Below are 20,943 nucleotides of genomic sequence, written 5' to 3' on the forward strand. Positions count from 1 at the left end.
TGTGTCGGGCTTGGATAGTCATTTCTGAGGATCGGCGTTGCGGTAATTGTTTTAACGTTTTTAAAAATGATTTTAAAAAAAGTTAAATAAAAAAGTTAAATGACTTACAAATTTATTTATGCATTTTGCAGCGGACTACCAAAAGAGCAAGGTCTTTTGGACAAAGGTTAGGGAGACGTTCTATTCGCTCGTTGGGAGTACAGAGCGGAACGCCGATATGATTTCGGGTCGGTGGACCGAAATCAGAAAATTTGTCGGCTTGTTTACTAATCAGAAAATTTTTTTTTAGTACTTTAATTTTTTTTTAGATATTAATGTATTTTTTTAATTAATGTGTGTTTTTTTAAATAATTTATGAGTTTTTTTAATAATACGTTTTTTTAATACATTTATAAAAAAATAAAAAAAAAACCGCTCGCGCCCCCTCTCGCGCCCCTCCACACCATGTCCCGGGGCGCGAGCACCACAACCAACACCCATCTTATCAAGTTTCTCTCTCTGCCACACGTCACAATATTATTGGCTGGCGCCCCCACTCGCGCCCCCTCTCGCGCCCCCCCACACCCCTCAGCCTTAGGGTATAGATCACGTGGTAAATAAAAATATAGATATAGATATTAATAATATTATAGGGGGACAAGGTAGGTTCCTGCAAGTTGCCAACAACGTGATTCCTACTTCATTTTCTATTTCTATATATGTTATGTTATGTTACATTTACGTATATTTAACTTCCAACTTTATCTTTCTCTTTATATCATATATGTCTTCTTCATCGGAAATCCAGGACCCCACTAGTTTTTCCGGCCAAAACATGCCGGTCAACTCCACCTTTACTCAGACCTGTAATCTTTTCTCCCAGTACTGGAAGCAAAACTCCACTTTCCCGGATCTAACCCTCGGTTAGTTTTTACTTTCTTGGTTAATGATGATGTTTTGTGGAGGTAAATATTGAATTAGATAGGGGTTCAGTTTGGCTCAGTTTTGGGCTATAAACGGATACTAGGTTTTCGAGTTTTGAAAACTGGTTTGTTTATTCAGTTTTATGTTTGGGTTCGGTTTTTTCAATTTTGTCTAATGAGGTTTAAAATTTTTGGTTAGAAAAAAAATATTTTTTTAAATAATAAGTAATTGATTATTATATATTTGGAATAAATTATTTGAGTTACAGTGGCGTAGCCACTTGGTAGTGAGGGGTGTCCCCCGTTCTCCGTGGAAAAAAAATTTTAGTGTCAATATACTGAAAAATTCCCGACCTACCCTTGTAAAATTTTGACACCGACCACTGTGAAACTTTGAAGTCGTACCCTGTATAATTTCGAGACGACCCCCATAAGATTTTGAGACTAACCCTAACAAAAAATACAATGACAATTTTAGAAATATAATTATATAAACGTTATATAAACAATTTTTCCTATTAAGTTTGACTTTAATATTAACAAGTCCATTAGTCCAATATCCAATCCAATTTTTAAGTCCAAAACCCAATTCAAACCCTACTCAATTTTTAGCCCAAAACCCAATCCCATTCTAACTTCTAAAATTTATTTTTTTGATCGCCTCTGCCGCCTCACTTCGTCCTTTCATCTCACCAGTCACCGCCTCACCGGAATCGGAAATTCCGACCAATCTCACGTCGTCCTTGACACCTTATCTTCTCACTCAATCTCACGTCCACTACTGCACTTACAAATTGTTTCCAAGTTTCCAACATGCAACAACCCTCACGTCCACTAAAATTGTTTCCAACCTTCTAGGTATAACATAATACATTCAATTTATGCCTAATTTTGTTTGGCTTTTAGATTTTTAGGTTTATGATATTTAGACTATGTAAAAAAAACAAACATGAAAAATCGCCACTATTATGAGTATAATTGCTTCAATGCGGTTCTAGATTTGCAAATCCAAGAGTTTGGGGACCGTTTTAACGAGGTAACATCCGACTTATTTCTTTGAGTTGTTTGACTCCATGTGATAATTTTCGGGCATTTTCTATTCCAAAAATAATACGATTAGTCGAGTTGTACCCATATGATTTTGATGAAAGTGATAAAAGACGACTCCCGGTTGAACTCGCGACATATATCGATAATTTGAAAGGAGAGACGATTTAAAAACTTGAATGGTTTAGCAAGTCTTGTTCAATTAATGGTTCAAACAAAGAAACACCATTCCTTTGCATTGGTGTATCGTTTATTAAAGTTAGCTCTCGTATTACCCGTCGCAACCGCAACCATTGAAAGATCCTTTTCGGCGATGAAGTATGTGAAGTCCGATTTGCGTAATCGAATGGGTGATGAAAATTTAAGCGACAGTTGTATTTGTTACATTGAGAAAGACTTGCTTGTCAATGTTAAAGTAGATGATGTAATGGTTAGATTTCAAAAAATGAAAACTCGTAGAGAACAACTTTAATATATTTGTTATCTAATATTTTGTTTGGTAATCCTTTTTTATATATATGACCCGACCCGACCGACCCAATTCGACCCGACAGTTGTATTAGTACCGACCATAAAAATTCCCGCTCCTGTGAAAAAAATTTCTGGATCCGCCACTGTTGAGTTATATTCGTTGGCCTGACTTTATTATGGAGGTAAATATTGACTTAGAGGTGTGCGTGGTTCGGTTTTGGGCTGTAAACCAACCGAACTTTCGGTTTTTGAAATTTTTAAAACTCTTTAGTTTATTCAGTTTTCTGTTTGGGTTCGGTTTTTTCAATTTTGTCAACTGAGCTTGGAAATTTTGGTTAGAAATCAATTTTTAATCAATAAATAATTGATTATTATACATTTGGAATAAAATATTTGAGTTATATTCAGTTGGCCCGATTTTATTATATCAGTTTTTAAAAAATATAAAAACCAAACCGTCAGTTTTGTTTTAGATCAATTTTTTTTTTCAGTTTCATACGTACTCATAAGAAAATGGCTTTAATATGCTCAGGTAGGAGAGTCCCACCAGCTGCCACCATGAATCTGTTCCCCGTGGTCGAAACTCCACGTGGCACGGCCGCGCAGAAGCAGCAAGATCAGTCGAGAACGATGACTATATTCTACAACAGTCAGGTTGTCGTGTTTGGTGATATAGCTCCTAAGAAGGTTAAGGAAATTATGAAATTAGCTGAGCAAGGGGCTGCACAGAAAGCCTCAAAACCAGCAGAACCTATTAAGAATATTGTTGTGTCAGGTTCTGGTAATTAACAAAATCTCTGTTTCAAATTGGTAGAAAGTAACTTATGATTAGAATTTGAAAACAACTTATGGTGTTTTTTTTATGTTTGTTACAGGTCTTCCTATTGCTAGGAGAAATTCCATTGCTAGATTCTTTGAGAAGAGAAAAGACAGGTAAATAAATTCGATTCGGTTTTCGAATTTCGATCCAATAACTTTTTTTTAAACTTTTTTTAATGTTTAATAAAAAAAATAATAATAAAAAAATATAAAAAATAATAATAATATTATTGTTACCGGTTTGGTTCGAGTAAAATGAAATTGAGCAAAAGGTGTACTTGTATTGTGCTAAATGGCAAAACTTATATAGAGTTATAAACATTATTTGATATGTGTTTTATTCGGTAAGAACAAAATTCTGATTTATGAAACCGAAAACCAAATTTGTAATTTGTTTGGTTTAATGGTTTGAAGCTGAATAATGAACAACCACACTTGATGACAGAATCTCGGCTCGAACGCCATACCAAGCTAAGGATGTTTCAAAGCAAGATGGCAACAAGACATGGTTGGGACTAGGTGCACAATCTCAATGATCGATGAAGCGTATTTTATATATCTAGGATGGTGTAATTTATAGTTATGTTCGTACGGATGGATGGCGGGGATTAATTGTAGAATATGTATCCTGTTTTTACGTCTTTCTTATTCGGTTTATTGGATTTTAATAATCCAAACTTTGGCCTATTGGCCGATATTAATCTCAACTTAAGAAATTCCCTAGAATAATCCCAACTTTCACTCTATTGGCCTCCACTGAGCCTTTTGTTAACAGGAACTAACTCAGTTAGTTTTAGGACAAAATATGTCATACAAGTTTAGTTGCCGCCACCACTACCGCGGTTGACGCCACCAACATCGCGATCCTCGACACCGCCACCATCATGACCGCCGCCGTCGACACCGCCACTACCAACGCAACCTCCGCCACTGGCTACACCCCCACCACCGGTGGCGGAGGCTGCAGGGCGGTGGTGACGGTGTTGACGGCGGTGGTTGTGGTGGTGGTGGTGGCCGCGGTGTCGAGGGTCGCGGTGTCGATGGCGGCAACCGCGGTGGTGGCGGCGCCCGTGTCATTGAGTTTGTAAGTTAATTCATATTTTTCGTTGGCCCCCTCAATTTGTAGAAATGATATATTTTGTCTTAAAACTAACTGAGTTAGTTTCTGTTAACAAAAGGCTCAGTGGAGGCCAATAGAGTGAAAGTTAGGATTATTCTAGAGAATTTCTTAAGTTGGATTAATATCGGCCAATAGGCCAAAGTTTGGATTATTAAATTCCAATAAACCTTGTTATTCCGAAAGATGTTTTGTAATGGATTTTCTACATGTGATATGTATGGTATTTTGTTATTCTTGTAAAGCTGATTGTTTAGTTTATACGAGTTATATACATTATAATATCCATTTAAAAACTGAGTTGGCTCGTGTTACTTTTAAACTCGAGTCTAAAGTTTAATTTGTCTCCACTTGAACTTCACTAGTAAACAACCTTTCATCCAACCAAGAGTCATATACTCATATCTATTGATATCGGTGATCTTGGTTCCTTTTATTTCTTTTGACGTATAATTTGACACTCACTTTAATCCATTATTTTTTAAGTAAATATTAAATTTCTAATTCAAAGTTCTAAAGGTTTGCTTTTAATAACTTAGTCTTTTAATTTCTAGGTTAAAACTATGGATTGGATGACATTTATATCGTGTGATGGATTTTGGATTGAATGGTTGGATTGCTCTACCCTAACAGGAGGCACATATTTATTTGTGTTGGACATGTTTAAGTTGTGTTATGTTTCGGGTAATTTACTTGCTAATACTAGTTGCGTTTAGGATAACCGGTATACACTGGTGAAGACTAGGGAATGATCCTACATGGCAACGCCCCCTCCACTCTTCATGTCACGCGTGACATGAACTGGTGAACCACGGTCACACGAATTATTTTCCAAGTTTTTGTGGGGCCAGGTCGTTTAACGGCTATTTTTTTTAAATCAATTAATTTTATATTATATATATAAATCATAAAATGCTCTTTATATCTCTACTCTTCTACACACTCTCTTCTACAACTCTAGAAACATATCCCATCTCTAACCTGATCCCGGAGGTAACGCAAGGTTTGGGTATAGCTTACGACGAATGCGCCAAGTATAACGCATACCTCGCTTCACAAGGTCGTTCAAGTTAAACCCTTCAAATCGAAGAAGATATCCAAGAGGTGGTGCCGGAAACCCAAGCCGAGGAAAAAGCAAGCCACTAAAGAAACCGTTGAACCACTAGTTATAGAGAAGGTTGTCATGTGGAATTCGGCCGAAGAAGTCACTTTGGTAAAAGCTTGGGTCAGTGAAAGCGAGAATGGGCCAATGGGTACTTTTTATCATTCTTTATTTTTTTTGTAACGATATCAATAGTTTAAATAGTATTTTAGTTTTATTTATATGTTATTAGGCAATGCACAATCGATACAGTGTTTTTTATGAGGCCGTCACAATCAAGTTTCATCAAATTTTACAAGTATTGACTTATCGGTCACATGGTTCCCTAAACGGAAAGTGGAGGGAGATGGGTAGAAAGTTGGGATCGTTTAACACGCTTTACCTCAACGCAAAGAGTAATCCAAAGAGTGGTAGTAGTGACGTTGATATTTACAAGTTGCCAAACGAACGATATGTTGCCAAACATAAGCACGCCTTTCCATACCCACAAGTTTGTGAAAGTTCGGGCCTGTACGAAGTGGCATTCGGTGTCGAATGAAGTTGAGTCGGTGAAGCGGACAAAAACATCAGAAAGTGGAGAGTATAGCACGGGCGGTTCAGTTGCCTGTTGTAACCACGATCTTAATATGAATTTTAGCGATAACTATCTAGTTGAACCGGAATGCCCGATTGGGAGGGACAAGACAAAGGGAAAAGGAATAGAATCGTTTATAAACAAATCAACGACCCGGAATTGGTTGATATAAGCAAATTGAAATACGAAAATGAAACAAAAAATAAGCGAAGAGGCGACCTAGATCGAACAAGAAAAAAAAACCTTTTATAGAAGGCCGAGTGAAGGGACGAGTTTGAGGATAATGACCTATACCAGGGGTTAAATGGTGAGGTTGAATGACCGGGAGAAAAAAACGTGACACAGATATGACGAATGAGAGGGAATAACTCAAATGAGCCACACCTCTTATCCTTAAACTGCCTGTTGCGGTCCGCGATGGGAGTCGTGAGAAAGGTGGCGTGGGCCACGTCAGTAGCGCACACCGCAACGCGGTGGCGCGAGCCCACTTGCGTCTGGTAAAGAGACATTGGGTCTTGTGATTCATGAAAGAGCCGTTGGATCTTGCCCTTTTAAGTGTTGGCTTGTTTGGAAGAAGGCATATTGCTGCAGCAGGCCATCACAATGAAGTAGATGGCAACAAGTTGTGACCTAGTTTGTTTTACTACATGGGCTTTATTTTTATAGACCCTAACCCCACGAAATAACATACACGTTATTCCTTATTTTTTGTCCCAATTTACTAAGTTATTTTGTATTACTTGGCTCAATTCTGTTTTAGATGGTTTAAAAATTAAAAAAAATATTCATATAGTACTTTCTTTTATTAGTTTGTATTTTATATTGTTATTTCATATTTTCAAAAACAAAAGAAAAGAAAAAAAATTAGAAAATTCACTGAAGCCACCGTTCGTCTGAACCACAACAGGCTCAGACGGCTTCAGCGAATGTCCAGTCAGTATCTAGTCAGCACTGCATTACACAATTTTATTGAATGCATTTAGATGATAAATTCAACGACAGCACGTAGTCTTAGCGAAAACACATACTCTTAGTGTTTTAGTAAAAAGTTACACAACTACTTCAACTTAAATAAAGTCTTTTTGTAATTGATGTCATTTCACAAATTAATAGTTAAAATGAACGAATAAATTTGGAGATTATGATTTGATAAAATCTTAATAAAGAATATCAATAATATTTTCACTTTCGAAAATTAGTCGACATAAGGAAATAAAGTTATAAAGGGCTTGTAGTCCAATGATATCAAGGTCATAAGGACATAAAGTTATAAAAGGCTTGTAGTCTAATGGTATCAAGGTGACAAGGTGTTTGTTAATGACTTAAGATGAAGATAATCTAATGATAAGGGTTTAAGCAATGTTTTCAGACCCGGGCCAGACGCCTCACCGGTTCAAAGGTCGGACCGACCCGGGAGGGGGAGCCAATGTATAATTTAGCAAAACTGAGATTTTTTTTTTTTAATTTTATGAAATCAGGATGCTAAATAAATGTTTTGGTTTTTTTACTTTTTTTTCGCATTTGTTTTGGTTTTATAAATTCTTTTATTATTTTTTGATGATTTTTTTTGTCCAAAATGATTCTCATAGTTCTCAATTTTCAAATGGTTCTCACATGATCCCAATCCTATATATAATTCATATACATATAAAAATAATAATAACCAAAAATAATAATAATAATCAAAAATAATAATAATAATAATAATAACAAACTTTAATGGTTATTTATGTTATATACATTTTTTTTAAATATATATGATTTAAGTTTGATCAATAAAGACATGAATAAAGCTTAGTTTGTTTGCTCATGGGGTAATTATTATATATTATATCTTGGAAATGACCCAAGTTCGAATCCTGGCATGCAGATTTCATTTTGGATTTAATGAAAAAAATGGGTTTTACCGGTTCACCAATCGGGTCACTAGGTCCGGCCCAACCGCCACCCGCAAAACTCGGCCGGATGGTTAGAAAAAGACTCAAATACCTTTACCCGACTCAACATAGAGATCGGATCCCGACTGGACCGGTTCAAACGGCCATGCCGGGTTTTCGAAACACTGGTTTAACTGTTAATAAACAAAAGTGGTGTGTGTAATAATTTGCTATTTCAAAAACATGGCTTGGATCAAATAGACAAATACAAATGAAATTAACGTTTTAATTGTGATAATCAAATAGAGTAATTATATATACAAATAGAGTAATTATGTAATTATATCATTAAGTAATGATATAATTACATAATTACTCTATTTGTATATATAATTACTCTACTTGATTCTCACAATTAGCACGCTAATTCAATTTGTGCATTAACTTTCTCCTGAAAAGAAGAGGAACCAAAAGTCGAAATACTGAAATTTAAAATTCTAACACTTTTTAAACAAGGCTATATATAATCAAAGTGGAAAATTTTTTTAAGCATTCAAGCGATTCAATATGTTATCGATTTATTAAACATGTGATATGAATGAGAGATCAAATGAAGTGATTTTTTTGTATATCTGAAAAATTACTTTTTAGTTTATATAATTTTTTTTATATTTTTTTAAAAGTCATTGTAAGTGAAGGAGAAATAATTATAATGATAAGGACATATAAGTGTATTATTTAATTATACAAAAAGTAATATGTAATTTTTAATATAACTTTAGATTTGACGATAGGAGAAAGAACGTGAATATGTTATTAAACGTTGTATGGTACACTATTATTTCACCAAACAACCCCCAACCACTGATGTACCAACATAACACCTTTCAGTGGCGGACATACATATATACTGCTCAACTTTTTACCGGTAGTGTAAAAAAATGAGAAAATTTGATCGATTTTCGTGTTTCATTACCGCTTCAAAAAAAATAACGTTACCGCTAAGATTTTAAGCCCAACCAATCTATGTTTTAAACCCAATCAAAAGCCAAAGCCCAAACAAAAAAAACCCATTAACCCAACCCAACCCAACCACCTACACCACTTCACCTATCCATTTACAACAAAAATAATAATAATAATAATACAGTAGCAGCGCAGCTCTGCTCCACAGTCCACACCACCTCCGACGAACCTGAAGACTCTTTTTCTAAATGGCTCTTTCTTGCGATTTTAAAGTTGATTTGTGATAACAACCTGGATATTGGTAAGTATTGTTTAGGGAATGCAAAAAAGAATAATAAATTAACAGCTCCATCAATAAAGAAAGAGATTATCGATTGCTTTGCGAAAGAAGTAACCAAAAGGATTTGTGAAGAATTTAAAGATGATGTGTTTGGGTTGTTAGCCGATGAGTCTAGTGACGTGTCTCAAAAAGAACAAATGGTCATAGTTGTGAGATATGTTGATAAACACGGAGTTGTTAAAGAAAGTTGAATTGGAGTTGCTCACGTAAATAATACATCTTCTGCAACTCTTAAAGAAGCCATCTCTTGAGCATTGATCAAGTAAGTAATACGTTTCATACTTTTGTTACATAAACTTTAATAAAATATATTATATATGTATCTTATACTTATAGTTTATATCTCTTCACACATGTCAGGGGTCAAGGTTATGATGGTGCAAGCAACATGCGATGAAAGTTTAATGGATTAAAAACTTTGATTTTAAGAGATAATTCATCAGCACATTACATACATTGCTTTGCTTATTAACTTCAGTTAGTGATTTTGGCTGTTGCAAAAAAACATACCGGTGTTAAAATTTTATGAATGATTTTACTAACGAAGAAAGATGGTGTATTCCGGGTGATCTTACGACCTTTTATTACACTTTAAAGGAAGATGTATCCGAATGATTTTACTAACGAAGAAAGAGGGTGTATTCCGGATAATCTTACGTTCTTTTATTAATCTTTAAAGGAAGATGATAAATTGGCAAAACTGGGTGGAATAGTTGATCTTGCTCGTGTAATGTTGGAAACTGGAAAACACACAACTTTTCCTTTGGTTTATCGAATATTGAAGCTAGCATTGGTTTTACCGGTTGCAACTGCAACCGTTGAAAGATGTTTCTCTAAAATGAAGCTTATCAAGACGAATTTGCGCAATCGAATAATGGGTAATGAGTATTTGAACAATGCTTTACTTTGTGCGGTCGAAAGAGAAACGTTTGATATATAAAGTAAATGAAGAAGATGTAATGGCTCGGTTTCAAGCTATCAAAAATCGAAGATGAGATATTTACAGCCCAACCTAGATCCGCCACTGTTGGTTCGTTAACCCGGTTAGTTTAAATTTATTTGTTGTCGTGTTGTTTATATTTGTTTCGTTAACATTGTATTAAATATGATACCATTAACACCACCTCTCACTTTGTATAGTATACTCACCCATTTCCTCTTTCTTTCAACTTTTTTCTTTTCTTTTTCTTTTCCCTTTTTTTCTTTTGATATCTTGGTTAAACAAGTCCCCAACTTTGCTTTCTATATTATCATCATCAACCACAGATGATGCAACATCATCAAAGGATAAGACAACAACAAGCTCTGATGATGCAGCAATCACTCTATCACCCAGGTCTTTTAACTCATCCTCAGGTGAATTATATTCATTTTTCTTGAGTTCTTGTAATTTCATTTCAATCTTTTTATGTCAAAGGTGTAACCTTTTTAGTTGGGTATAAAACAAAATATGCTTTATAGGGATTTATGTAATTTGCATTACTGGTGTCATGTAGTATATTAGTATGATTTTGTAAAATTGTTATCCTGTTTTTTATTTTTTTAATAAAAGATATAGAACACAATAGTCATGCCAAAATGTACCTATGTTTGTTATTAGATGTTTTAGTCATTGTTTAAATATTCACTAAATTTCAACAAAAACTGTTTGTGTGGTTATGAATGAGCTTAGGATCAATAAAAACTAAACACAGGGTTAAACACAAATACTGGATTCGATTTGCCGACAAACCAACATGATTGTGAATAATATAGGATTCTGTTTTGTTGATAAAGCTTGTGTCATTTTGTTTGAGAATCATATTTTTCGGGCATCTATGTTTCTCTATTACATGTGACCGGCCCTTTACCTTTTGTACCACCACAATCAATTATTCTTTGGTTTGCGCCATATGTAATTCGTTTAGTAGGAAGTTTATATGTAAAAACCCCAAAGGGATTAAAAAAGTATGAATGTTTACTTGATAAATAGGCAAATATGTAAAACATATGAGAGACACAATTTCTAGCAGTAAATAAAGCTTATTTTGTTGTACATAGATGCACGCCTAACATAGATGTATAGAGCCAATCTTTATGGTAGTAAATCAAGCTTATTTACTAATCTCATTCGTTTTTCTTAAATTTTGATTTATTTATGGTGTTTTCAGATAGAGCCGATCTTGAGTGGAAATTTACCTCCCGGTTTTGATTCAACTACATGCCGCAGTGTGTGAGTGTCTTCATTTTATCAAATTATTTTAAAGTTGGTACGAAATTGGCTGTTAAAACTAAATAACAAAGCGCTTCTATTTTCTTAAAACACTTCATGCTACATTTGTAATAATAAATATCTGACTTGAAATAGGTATGTAGGGAACATCCACCCGCAAGTCACGGAACCGCTACTTCAACAAATTTTTTCAAGCACTGGTGCTCTTGAAGGATGCAAGCTCATTAGGAAAGATAAAGTACGATTAATTCATATTTTTGAAACAGATTATTATTTCTTTTAGTTTTTCTTTCGTCACTTATTTGGATTTCAGTCATCATACGGGTTTGTGGATTACTTTGACCGCCATTTTGCTGCTCTTGCTATTGTAACCCTTAATGGAAGGCATTTGTAAGTAAAAAAATTATGTTCCATTCTTGTTAATTAGTTGCTACTTACTGGTTTCAAAATCATGTATTTGCAGGTTCGGACAACCAATTAAAGTTAATTGGGCATATGCGAGTAGCCAAAGGGAAGATACATCCGGTATGCTAATATAATGTTAATAACTTAATATATAACTATGCAAGTCACTTCTTTTATTTGTTTGTGATATCTTTATTCTTGGTTTTGCAGGTTAGTTTAACACATTTGTAGGTGACCTTAGCCCTGAAGTTACTGATGCCACATTGTTTTCTTGCTTCTCTATGTACCTTACGTGCTCGTAAGCACTAACTTAAATTAAAATGTGACATGATATATGATGTATGTTCGTTTTTTCTTTATTTTGTTTATTACTGAATTTATTTTGGTTGTTGGTAAGTGATGCAAGAGTTATGTGGGACCAGAAAACGGGGCGCTTCAGGGGATTTGGATTTGTTTCATTTAGGAACCAACAGGCAAGTCGAAGATATAAAAAGTCCTTTATGCCCTCACACTCCCTTATATGATGCTAATATAGTTATATACTTATATACTCAAATTTCTTTGACAGGATGCCGAAAGTGCAATTAATGATTTAAACGGTGAGAAATTTTTGTTTGTTACCTACTTTTATTTTGACTTATTATTTTGTGTAAATGAGTTGAGTTTATATTCTAGGAAAGTGGCTCGGAAGTAGGCAAATTCGATGCAATTGGGCCGCAAAGGGTGCTGGTTCGGATGACAAACAGAGGTTGGATACCAAAAATGTTGTTGAATTGACAAATGGAACATCAGGTTAGCGTGTTACAAATTGATATGATTTTTAAGAATATTTAATGATATCAATTTGACATTTGCTATAGGTGCAGATGACGGTCAAGAAATGGTCAATGAAGATGCTCCGGAAAATAATCCTCAATACACAACTGTTTATGTCGGTAACCTGGCTCCTGAAGTTAGTCGAAATTTTTACATAACTTTTAAGTTTTAACCGTTCACGTTAACAGCATATGCTGACATGGCCTGTCCGTTGTAGGTTACATCAGGCGATCTCCACTGTCACTTCCATGCTCTAGGTGCTGGTGTTATCGAAGATGTAAGAATTCAACTGGACAAAGGTTTTGGTTTCATAAGATACAGCTCCCATGCCGAGGCAGCACGCGCTATACAGTGGGGAAACATGCGTTATCTCTATGGCAAACCACTTAAGGTAGTTTTAATGTTTTATTTAGTTACTAGATTCATCATTCATGTTTATGACAACATTTATGAATGTAACTTGTTTTGTGCAAAACAGTGTTCATGGGGTAGTAAACCGACACCTCCGGGTAGCACCTCAACGCCTCTACCACTGCCAGTTGCCGGAAATAATATTGGTTATTCAGCTATTGATATTGCAGCTTATAAAAGACAAATGGCTCTTAGTAAAATGACGGGTCTGATGGGTGGAGCCGCTAACCAGGGAGCATTGTATAATGGTGGTTACTCGGGTATTGCTGCTACGCAGGCCCCTATGTACTACCAGTGATTACAATGCTTGTTTTTATGGTTATCGTATAACATTTTTCTATAGAGGAGGTATATGTAAGCATTACCACGCCTATCTCTTTTACCTAAAAAATATACTCAATATCTGCTGATTATTTATTCTAAAGTGGCACAATAATATTTCAACCCACCCGAATCCATTTTAGTCAACCTGTTTTGACCCAAACCCGGTATAACTAATCACCCAACCAACCTGAACTGCTCGTTTTCCTAGTATAAACATTGCAATCTTGGATGATGCATGTGATCTATTTGTCATCAAGTCGGTCATATATGGTTCACATCTGGCTAAATTGTGAAAGGTTCTAGTGGCTAAATTGCAAGTTCTACACTCAAATTCAATTTGACCAAGCAATCCATCCATTTGCAAAAGTAAAATTGCACTAATTCAATTTGACTAATTTTGTACGCCCTGCTTGCGGTGCGCGCATATAATGTATATATGTGTGAACCCTCGGGTGGGCAAAAGTAAAATTGCACTAATTTTGACGTTATTTTACTAATCTCGTGAAAATAACGTTAAAAGTGGTGGAAGGTTAATCAGGCATCATGTGGTGGCGTTGATAGCTGAAAGACAAGGGCACATGCACCAATCAGCCGGTGTCCCGATGATTGAGTGCTATGTGCCTTATGTCCAAGGCTTGATGCAAAACTACTATCGAGCCGGGGGTCTCACCGGAAGCAGCCTCTCTATCCCTATGGGATAGAGGTAAGGCTGTCTACATCTTACCCTCCTCAGACCCTACCATAGCATTGCTATTGGTGGGATATACTGAGTACGATGATGATGATGATGATGAATCCATCCATTTGCATTTTCCACCAGGTGAAATCCAGTGTTTTGAAACCCGGCCCAGTCCGATCGGAACCCGGTCCCTATACCGGGTCGGGTCAGTGTATTTGGCCCGTTTTTGAAAAACCCGGCCAGTTTTGCGGGTGAGCGGTCGGCCCGGACCGGTTGGACCGGTTGACCAGGTGGGTGAACCGGTAAAACCCATTTCTCATTAAATCCAAAATGAAATGTGCATGTCAAGATTCAAACTTGGGTCATTTTGGAGATAGAAGCTTCAATAATTACCAACGAGCCAACCAACCAAATTTCATTGATGTCTTTATTGATCAAACATAAATCATACAAATTTAAAAAGCAATATATAAAACATAGATAAACATTAAAGTTTGTTATTATTATTATTTTTTGTTAGCATTGTTTTTTATATGTATATGAATTATATATATAGATGAGGGTTAACGTACAATAATAGGTTATCGTACATTAGGTATGCGAGACCCTGCACCACTAGATTCTAATTGCAATTAAAACTACGCGGTGGCATAATTGTAATTAAATCAAAGAAATACTTCTCGCAGATCGTCATTTGCTGCAAGCCTTCAACCATAATCAAATCATCCACAAAACTAAAGCATACTCAAAATCGATAAACCCATTATCGCTATAGTTTAATAATCTTTAATTGATAAAAAATTGTTGATTTAATCAATAGAATTAATGTGTAGGAGGCTTTAAAATCATTAATTGATTATGAAATTGCATAATAATACACTTAATTGAGCTATGATTAGGGTTCATGTTTAAACGTTTTGCACAAAAACTTTAAACGTTCTGGACTTTTTGTACAGGACTTCTAAACTTTTTGTACAGAACTTCTAAATTTTTTGTCTAGAACTTCTAAAGTAAAAAGTTTAGACCAAAATGTAGAAAAAGTTTAAACGTTCTGACCAAAAATGAACAAAAAGTTTAAACGTTCAACTAATACGTTCTGATCAAAACTACAAATTTAAACGTTCTGACCAAAACGAACACCTTTAAACGTTCAAGTTTAGATGTTCTGTACCAAAACTTTAGAAGTTCTATACCAAAACTTTAGAAGTTCTGTACCAAAACTTTAAAGTTCTAACAAAAGGTTTAGAAGTTCAATCTAAATTCCACCCTTAAAACGTTCTAAGGTTAAACCTTTAAACGTTAAGGCAAAAAACTTAAAACGTTCAAGCCAAATTCTCATCCTTAAACGTTCAGACTTAAACCTTTAAACGTTCAGTTAAAACCCATCACTCAAAACTCAAAATTGATCAATCGAAGCTTCAAATTGATGATTAATTTGATCAATTTCAAAGTTTAATTGATCAATTAGTTTAGCAATTTCAATTTCAATCGGTCAATTTGATCAACTGACCTGTGAACAACTCGTGACGGATGAAGCTGGTGTTCACGACGGTAACGTCGATGGTCGCGACGGTGAATGCAATCGTTGGACGGTGACGAATTGATGAACGGTGATAGTGAAGGCGGACGAAATCGATGTGAGCAGTGGATCATAGTTGATGAAATTTACAATATTGCCATCGCGTGATTTTGAAATCAACAGTGTAGGAACTCGCGTACGTAATGTACGATTAGGGATTATTGTATTGGATCTTTTATCTATATATATATACAATTATATATTTAAATTATTTATGACGTCATCCGGGTTAAACACCGGTCTGCCCTCCCGGGTCGATCCGACCTTTGACCCGGTAAGATGTCCGGGTCGACATCCGGGCCGGGTCTGAAAACATTGGTGAAATCCATACCATTAAACTTGTTAATCACAACATTCCTATTTTCGTCCGTCTTAAAAAAATAAACAAGAATATGATTCACACAAAAATGGTTTCCTGATCACGTATGATAATTAAGCAGTTAAAACACGAATTCAGAAAACAAGTCCTAACCCGATACTCTTGTTAACAAAGTAAACCGCACTCGAATCCAACCACAGATCAAAGCAAGCCTGGAAAACAAACCTGAATATAACCGGAACTTGAATACTCAAAATGGCCAAGGTGGAAACGCGGGAATGCGACGATGGTCGATCTAAAAATGCATTTATTCAATATGTTCTTCACAAAACTCTAAATGTAAACAAACAACCACGAAAGTCGATCTCGATGCAAGTCTTTAAACAAGTCTACTCCATCGGCAACTCACTTCTTTATATTACCTGAAAACATGCTAAAAAGGTCAACTAAAAAGTTTGTGAGATACAAAGGTTTTGTCTCAAATAAAGTGTGTTAGTGTGATGTTGTATTATGTTGTGTGCAATTAACAGTTCAAAGATGCAATTCACATGAGTCGACATCCAAACTTACTGACGAGTATCATTTTGCCGCAACGAACGCCTGGTCACAAGAGCATTCAAGAATCAAATAACGACTTTGAATATTTACGTCTAGTAGTCGAATAGGGACCGTGGTTGGCTTCACCAACCCTGGATGGAGTTATCAACCCGAATAGTAATATCCAAACTATCCACCAGCTCTATCCAAGAGTTAAATGTGCAGGGTAGAATCAAAGAAAACGGGACATAAAGTATGCCTGACAAAATAAAGAAAAACTAATGCAATTGCATTAACCACTAACATTACAAACATAAATAGAATGTAAAGATTACAAGAATAATGAGTATAAAGGTTTAAAATAAAAGGTTTAGAATAAGCATGTTCTCCCCGATATTATAAAACAAGTAAAAAAGGGGTTGTGAAAACTCACATTAGGCAAGTGATGAGATGTTTCACACAAAGTCACAAAAGAATACTGAAAGTGACTTACTAGTGAGAGCTACATAATCACGTATAACAACTAACTCACTATGTTTTCATGTCTAATGTTAAGCATCGATGGTGAAAAGTAATGTTCACGTGAATGGGCAAATGCTCATAAGAGATTAAGTGTTTAGGGTGATTAATGACTTTAACAAAAGTTTAATGTCGGGTTATCATTCAAAGAGTTAAAGATCAATTGTTCTCATTAATTCAAAATTTTTGATCAAGAATTTGGGACTTGTTTAAGAATGATTATAACTAACTAAACAAATAAATTAAATTATAACTACTTTTTCATAGTAACCTGAAGGTCTTAATATGTTAAAAAAATTGTTTCAAGTTTTGAACAAGTTTAAAAATCTCAACTAATTAATTTAAACAGAAAGGTAGAAGGGAGGGCGTAGGTTTTCTTATATTCTAATTCAATTTTAGTGAGCTATTGATTTTTTTAAAAATATTTTTCACAACTTCTAAATAATAATACAAATAATAGAGTTTAATGTCATGGAGTTATTCTTTTGACTCTCGTGCGGCCTTAGAACTTCGTCTAAGTAAGCATGTGTGGTTTGTTTGAACGAGTTTTTAGACAGCGGAAGTCTTGAAGAGTAATGTTGGTTTATTGAGATTAGGGGTGTCCAAAATACCCGAACCCGATTAACCCGACCCGAACCCGAACCCGAATAAGCTAATTAGGGTCGGGTTAAATAGGGTCAAAAAGTATTAATCGACCCGAATAACCCGAATTGTTAATAGGGTCGGGTTTCGGGTTTATTATTGGAAAATAATCGGGTTTCGGGTTAACCCGATTAGGGATGATACTTTACTTCAAATACAATAATGAAAATGTTAAATAAGCACTAAAAGTACTGAAAGTTTTATAGAGGAGTTAATTATTCTTCTACTTGTCCATGAACCGTTAGACTAGAATTTCTTTTAAAATAAATGAACGAACATGAACAAATGTTTCACTCGTTCATCTATGTTCATGAAAACTCGGTTGTGATCATTCATTTAAGTTTGTTTACGTTCTTTCATGTTCGTTCACATATTAATAGAATATTATTAAATATTATTTGCGTTTAGGAATTATATCACCATAATATGTTTATATTTGTGTTCATTTAAATGCGTTCATTAATGTTTGTTTATGTATGTCTGCGTTCGTTAATGTATGTACATGTTTCTTCAAGTTCGTTTATCTTTGTTTAATTGTGTTCATTTATATTTGTGAATTGTTCGTTTATATTGTAAATGAACAATCATAAAAAAACACGAACATGTTCATTTTTTAACGAAAGAACATGAACACAATTATTTGTTTGATTAAGTGTTTGTGATCATATTCGTTTAAAGTTAAACGAACAAACACACGCATGCCTTTGTTCATGTCCGTTCGGTTCTTTTACAAGCCTATATGTATGTAATTATAAGATAATAACTTGTGAAATAAATTGAAAATTGAGTGGAATGAGAAATTTTGCAACCCACGAGTTACAAACATAAAAATCAACTTCAATTTATAAAGTAACATGTTCAACCCGATTAACCCGACCCGACTAACCCGAAACCCGAATAACCCGAAACCCGAATAACCCGAACCTTAATAGGGTCGGGTTTCGGGTTAGATATTTTTTAAGAAAAACCCAACTAACCCGACCCGATTAACCCGAAACCCGATCGGGTTGACCCGATGAACACCCCTAATTGAGATGACTTGATTGCAAGTATTCAAGACAAGAGCTTTTATATTGTTGGAAGTTAAGCTTACAATGCTTAAGCGTTTACAAGAGTTGGGTGATCTCAAATGAGATCCCTTTCACCTATTTATACTACTACACAAGATCTTGAGAGTTCTTAATCTAGGTTATTCCATACAAAATATCTAGGGCATAATTCTAGAGATTTCATATCAAAATATCCAACATCTTGATCTTTATGGACTCCTCTTGAAGCTTCTTCGTCGGTCTAGTAATGTCTCCGGTGTTCCGGAGTATTCCGGTTTGATGTAGATAGCTCATAGCTGTTCCGGAATGATGTAGACGATACCGGGTTGTTCCAGAGAGTACCAGACTGTTCAAGACAGGATCGGTCTGTTCCGGAAGCATCCGGAGTGCACCGGGTTGTTCTGGAGAGTTCCGGAGTGATCCGGGCTACTCTAGGTCGTTCCGGATTGTTCCGGGCAGCCCTAGATGCTTCCATACGGTTCCAGAATGATCCGGATGTCGAGAAAAATGATGGGGTGATTTGGCGGTGCGTGACATTAAGGACATATATGACACAACCGATTTTATAGAAGTTCAAATGGATGTTAACTAATCCATTCTAGTCCTCTCTCCGATCGAGACTTTCTTCACTAGTAGTATTCTCCGTAAACAAGGATCACCGATATAATCATCTCACTTTTCAAAGGAAGTGATCACCTTATTCACTAAAAACAACAAGTGCTTAGCTTTACAATTCTTCAATATATGTTCACTATGTTAAGATAATGAACTCACTCAACAAAAATAAACTCTATATCAAAACAGAATTTTCCAGCCCACTACAATAACAACACGATGTCAAGATAGTGTTTTCTCCTTTCAAACTATCAGCAAAATGATGAATTTCACTTGTTAAATTACTATAGCAACCTCTAGTAGTGACCCCTGAAATATGCAAGTAAGATATGGGTCGGTAACTTGAAAAAGCTCTTCCTTTTGCTCTAGCTATAATCACTTTTCTTCATATTTGAAGCTTGATTTTCTCTTGAAGTATAGAGGATATGATCTTTGAAAGTATGTGTGACATTTGTAGAGAAAATGGATGAATACTTAGTTTGAATAAGTCTTCTATATATAACCAAGGCTCTGAAATGCTAGATTAAAGTAATGGAGGCCGAACGGTCAATCCCGACATGCTAGATTAAAGTAATGGAGGCCGAACGGTCAATCCCGACGACGACCAGCCCACTTCACATGTGAGACAGTTTCCCTGTCACTTCCCACTTATCCTAGTAGCTAAACCCAAGTATTTTACTTAGTGAGTTAAGCACACTTTGATTTATTCATCCAAAGCTTCTAACCATTCCTTCTTTGATTGACTTAGTCTACTGATGATGGTTAAGTCACCAATATCTGGTTTAAATGATTATCATTCCCAAAGTTGAATGATTTTTTAAAATATTTGAGATTCAAATAATAATTAATTAAACAATTTGTTTAAGGAAAAATTTCCAAAATAGTCCAAATGTAGAGAGAGATTCCCAAAGTAGTCCCAAAATTTCCAAATTCCTAAAATAGTCCTTAGAAAATCATCTCCGACGACACATATGGATTCGTGACGTGCGATTTGGTTAACCAGTCACATTATAACACGTGTAAAGGTGACGTGAGATTTACAATGAAATCTACCTTTCCATATACTTTTTAAGCCAAAATCATCTCCACAGAAACCATGATTTTCGAATGAAATTTTTCGGGCCCGTGAGTTTTCAAAAAAGATGAAATTGGCGTTTTTTTGAAATTCATCTCATTGGGCGCATTTAAGGTGAATTTCATCTCCTACGAGAAATTTCAAAGAAGTTGCAAAAAAACATTACCTTTCCAGTGAATTTAGTCTTGTTAGATGATTTTCAAAAAAGTTAAAAAAATGATAAATTTTCAAAAAAGTTAAAAAAAAAACGATAATTTACCAATGAATTTTATCTGCTCAGATGATTTTCATTAAAGGTTTATAAATCCGATAAATGTGTATGTTAACCTTGTTATATTATGTTTTCCCTTATATGTTCTCCTACTTCAACAAAAATCACTTGTAAAACAATGAAATTTAAGAGAGGTGATAGGATTGAAGTTGTGATATGGGTTCTGGGTTCATTGGTTCGTTTATGATGGCAACATAATGTCACGGATTAGGAAGAAGACCTACATCGTTCAGTTCCGTACCCTGCTTGAAGATGATCATTCCGGGTTTCTTAGA

General features: G+C 35.1%; 1 protein-coding gene and 1 pseudogene across 1 annotated transcript; both read left to right on the plus strand.

Moving 5' to 3' along the window:
- Nucleotides 1-667: 667 nt before the first annotated feature.
- Nucleotides 668-3,847, plus strand: LOC143590915 (protein TIFY 10A-like). Its single transcript, XM_077071262.1, has 4 exons — nucleotides 668-902; nucleotides 2,953-3,201; nucleotides 3,296-3,353; nucleotides 3,685-3,847. Exons 1-4 carry the CDS (start codon nucleotides 704-706, stop codon nucleotides 3,773-3,775), a joined length of 597 nt encoding a protein of 198 aa, XP_076927377.1. The 5' UTR covers nucleotides 668-703; the 3' UTR covers nucleotides 3,776-3,847.
- A 6,634-nt stretch (nucleotides 3,848-10,481) lies between these two features.
- On the plus strand, nucleotides 10,482-13,357 carry LOC143590916 (oligouridylate-binding protein 1-like; annotated as a pseudogene).
- The last annotated feature ends 7,586 nt before the right edge of the window (nucleotides 13,358-20,943 follow it).

This window comes from Bidens hawaiensis, unplaced genomic scaffold (genome assembly GCF_021521415.1).
Source record: "Bidens hawaiensis isolate Kalapana, Puna unplaced genomic scaffold, B.hawaiensis_p1.1 tig00039048_1, whole genome shotgun sequence".
NCBI lineage: Eukaryota > Viridiplantae > Streptophyta > Magnoliopsida > Asterales > Asteraceae > Bidens > Bidens hawaiensis.

Coding starts and splice junctions, on each gene's coding strand:
- LOC143590915 (XM_077071262.1), top strand. CDS start 704: ATGTTATGTTACATTTACGTATATTTAACTTCCAACTTTATCTTTCTC. Junction 903..2,952: donor TTTCCCGGATCTAACCCTCG/GTTAGTTTTTAC, acceptor TAATATGCTCAG/GTAGGAGAGTCCCACCAGCT. Junction 3,202..3,295: donor TATTGTTGTGTCAGGTTCTG/GTAATTAACAAA, acceptor TGTTTGTTACAG/GTCTTCCTATTGCTAGGAGA.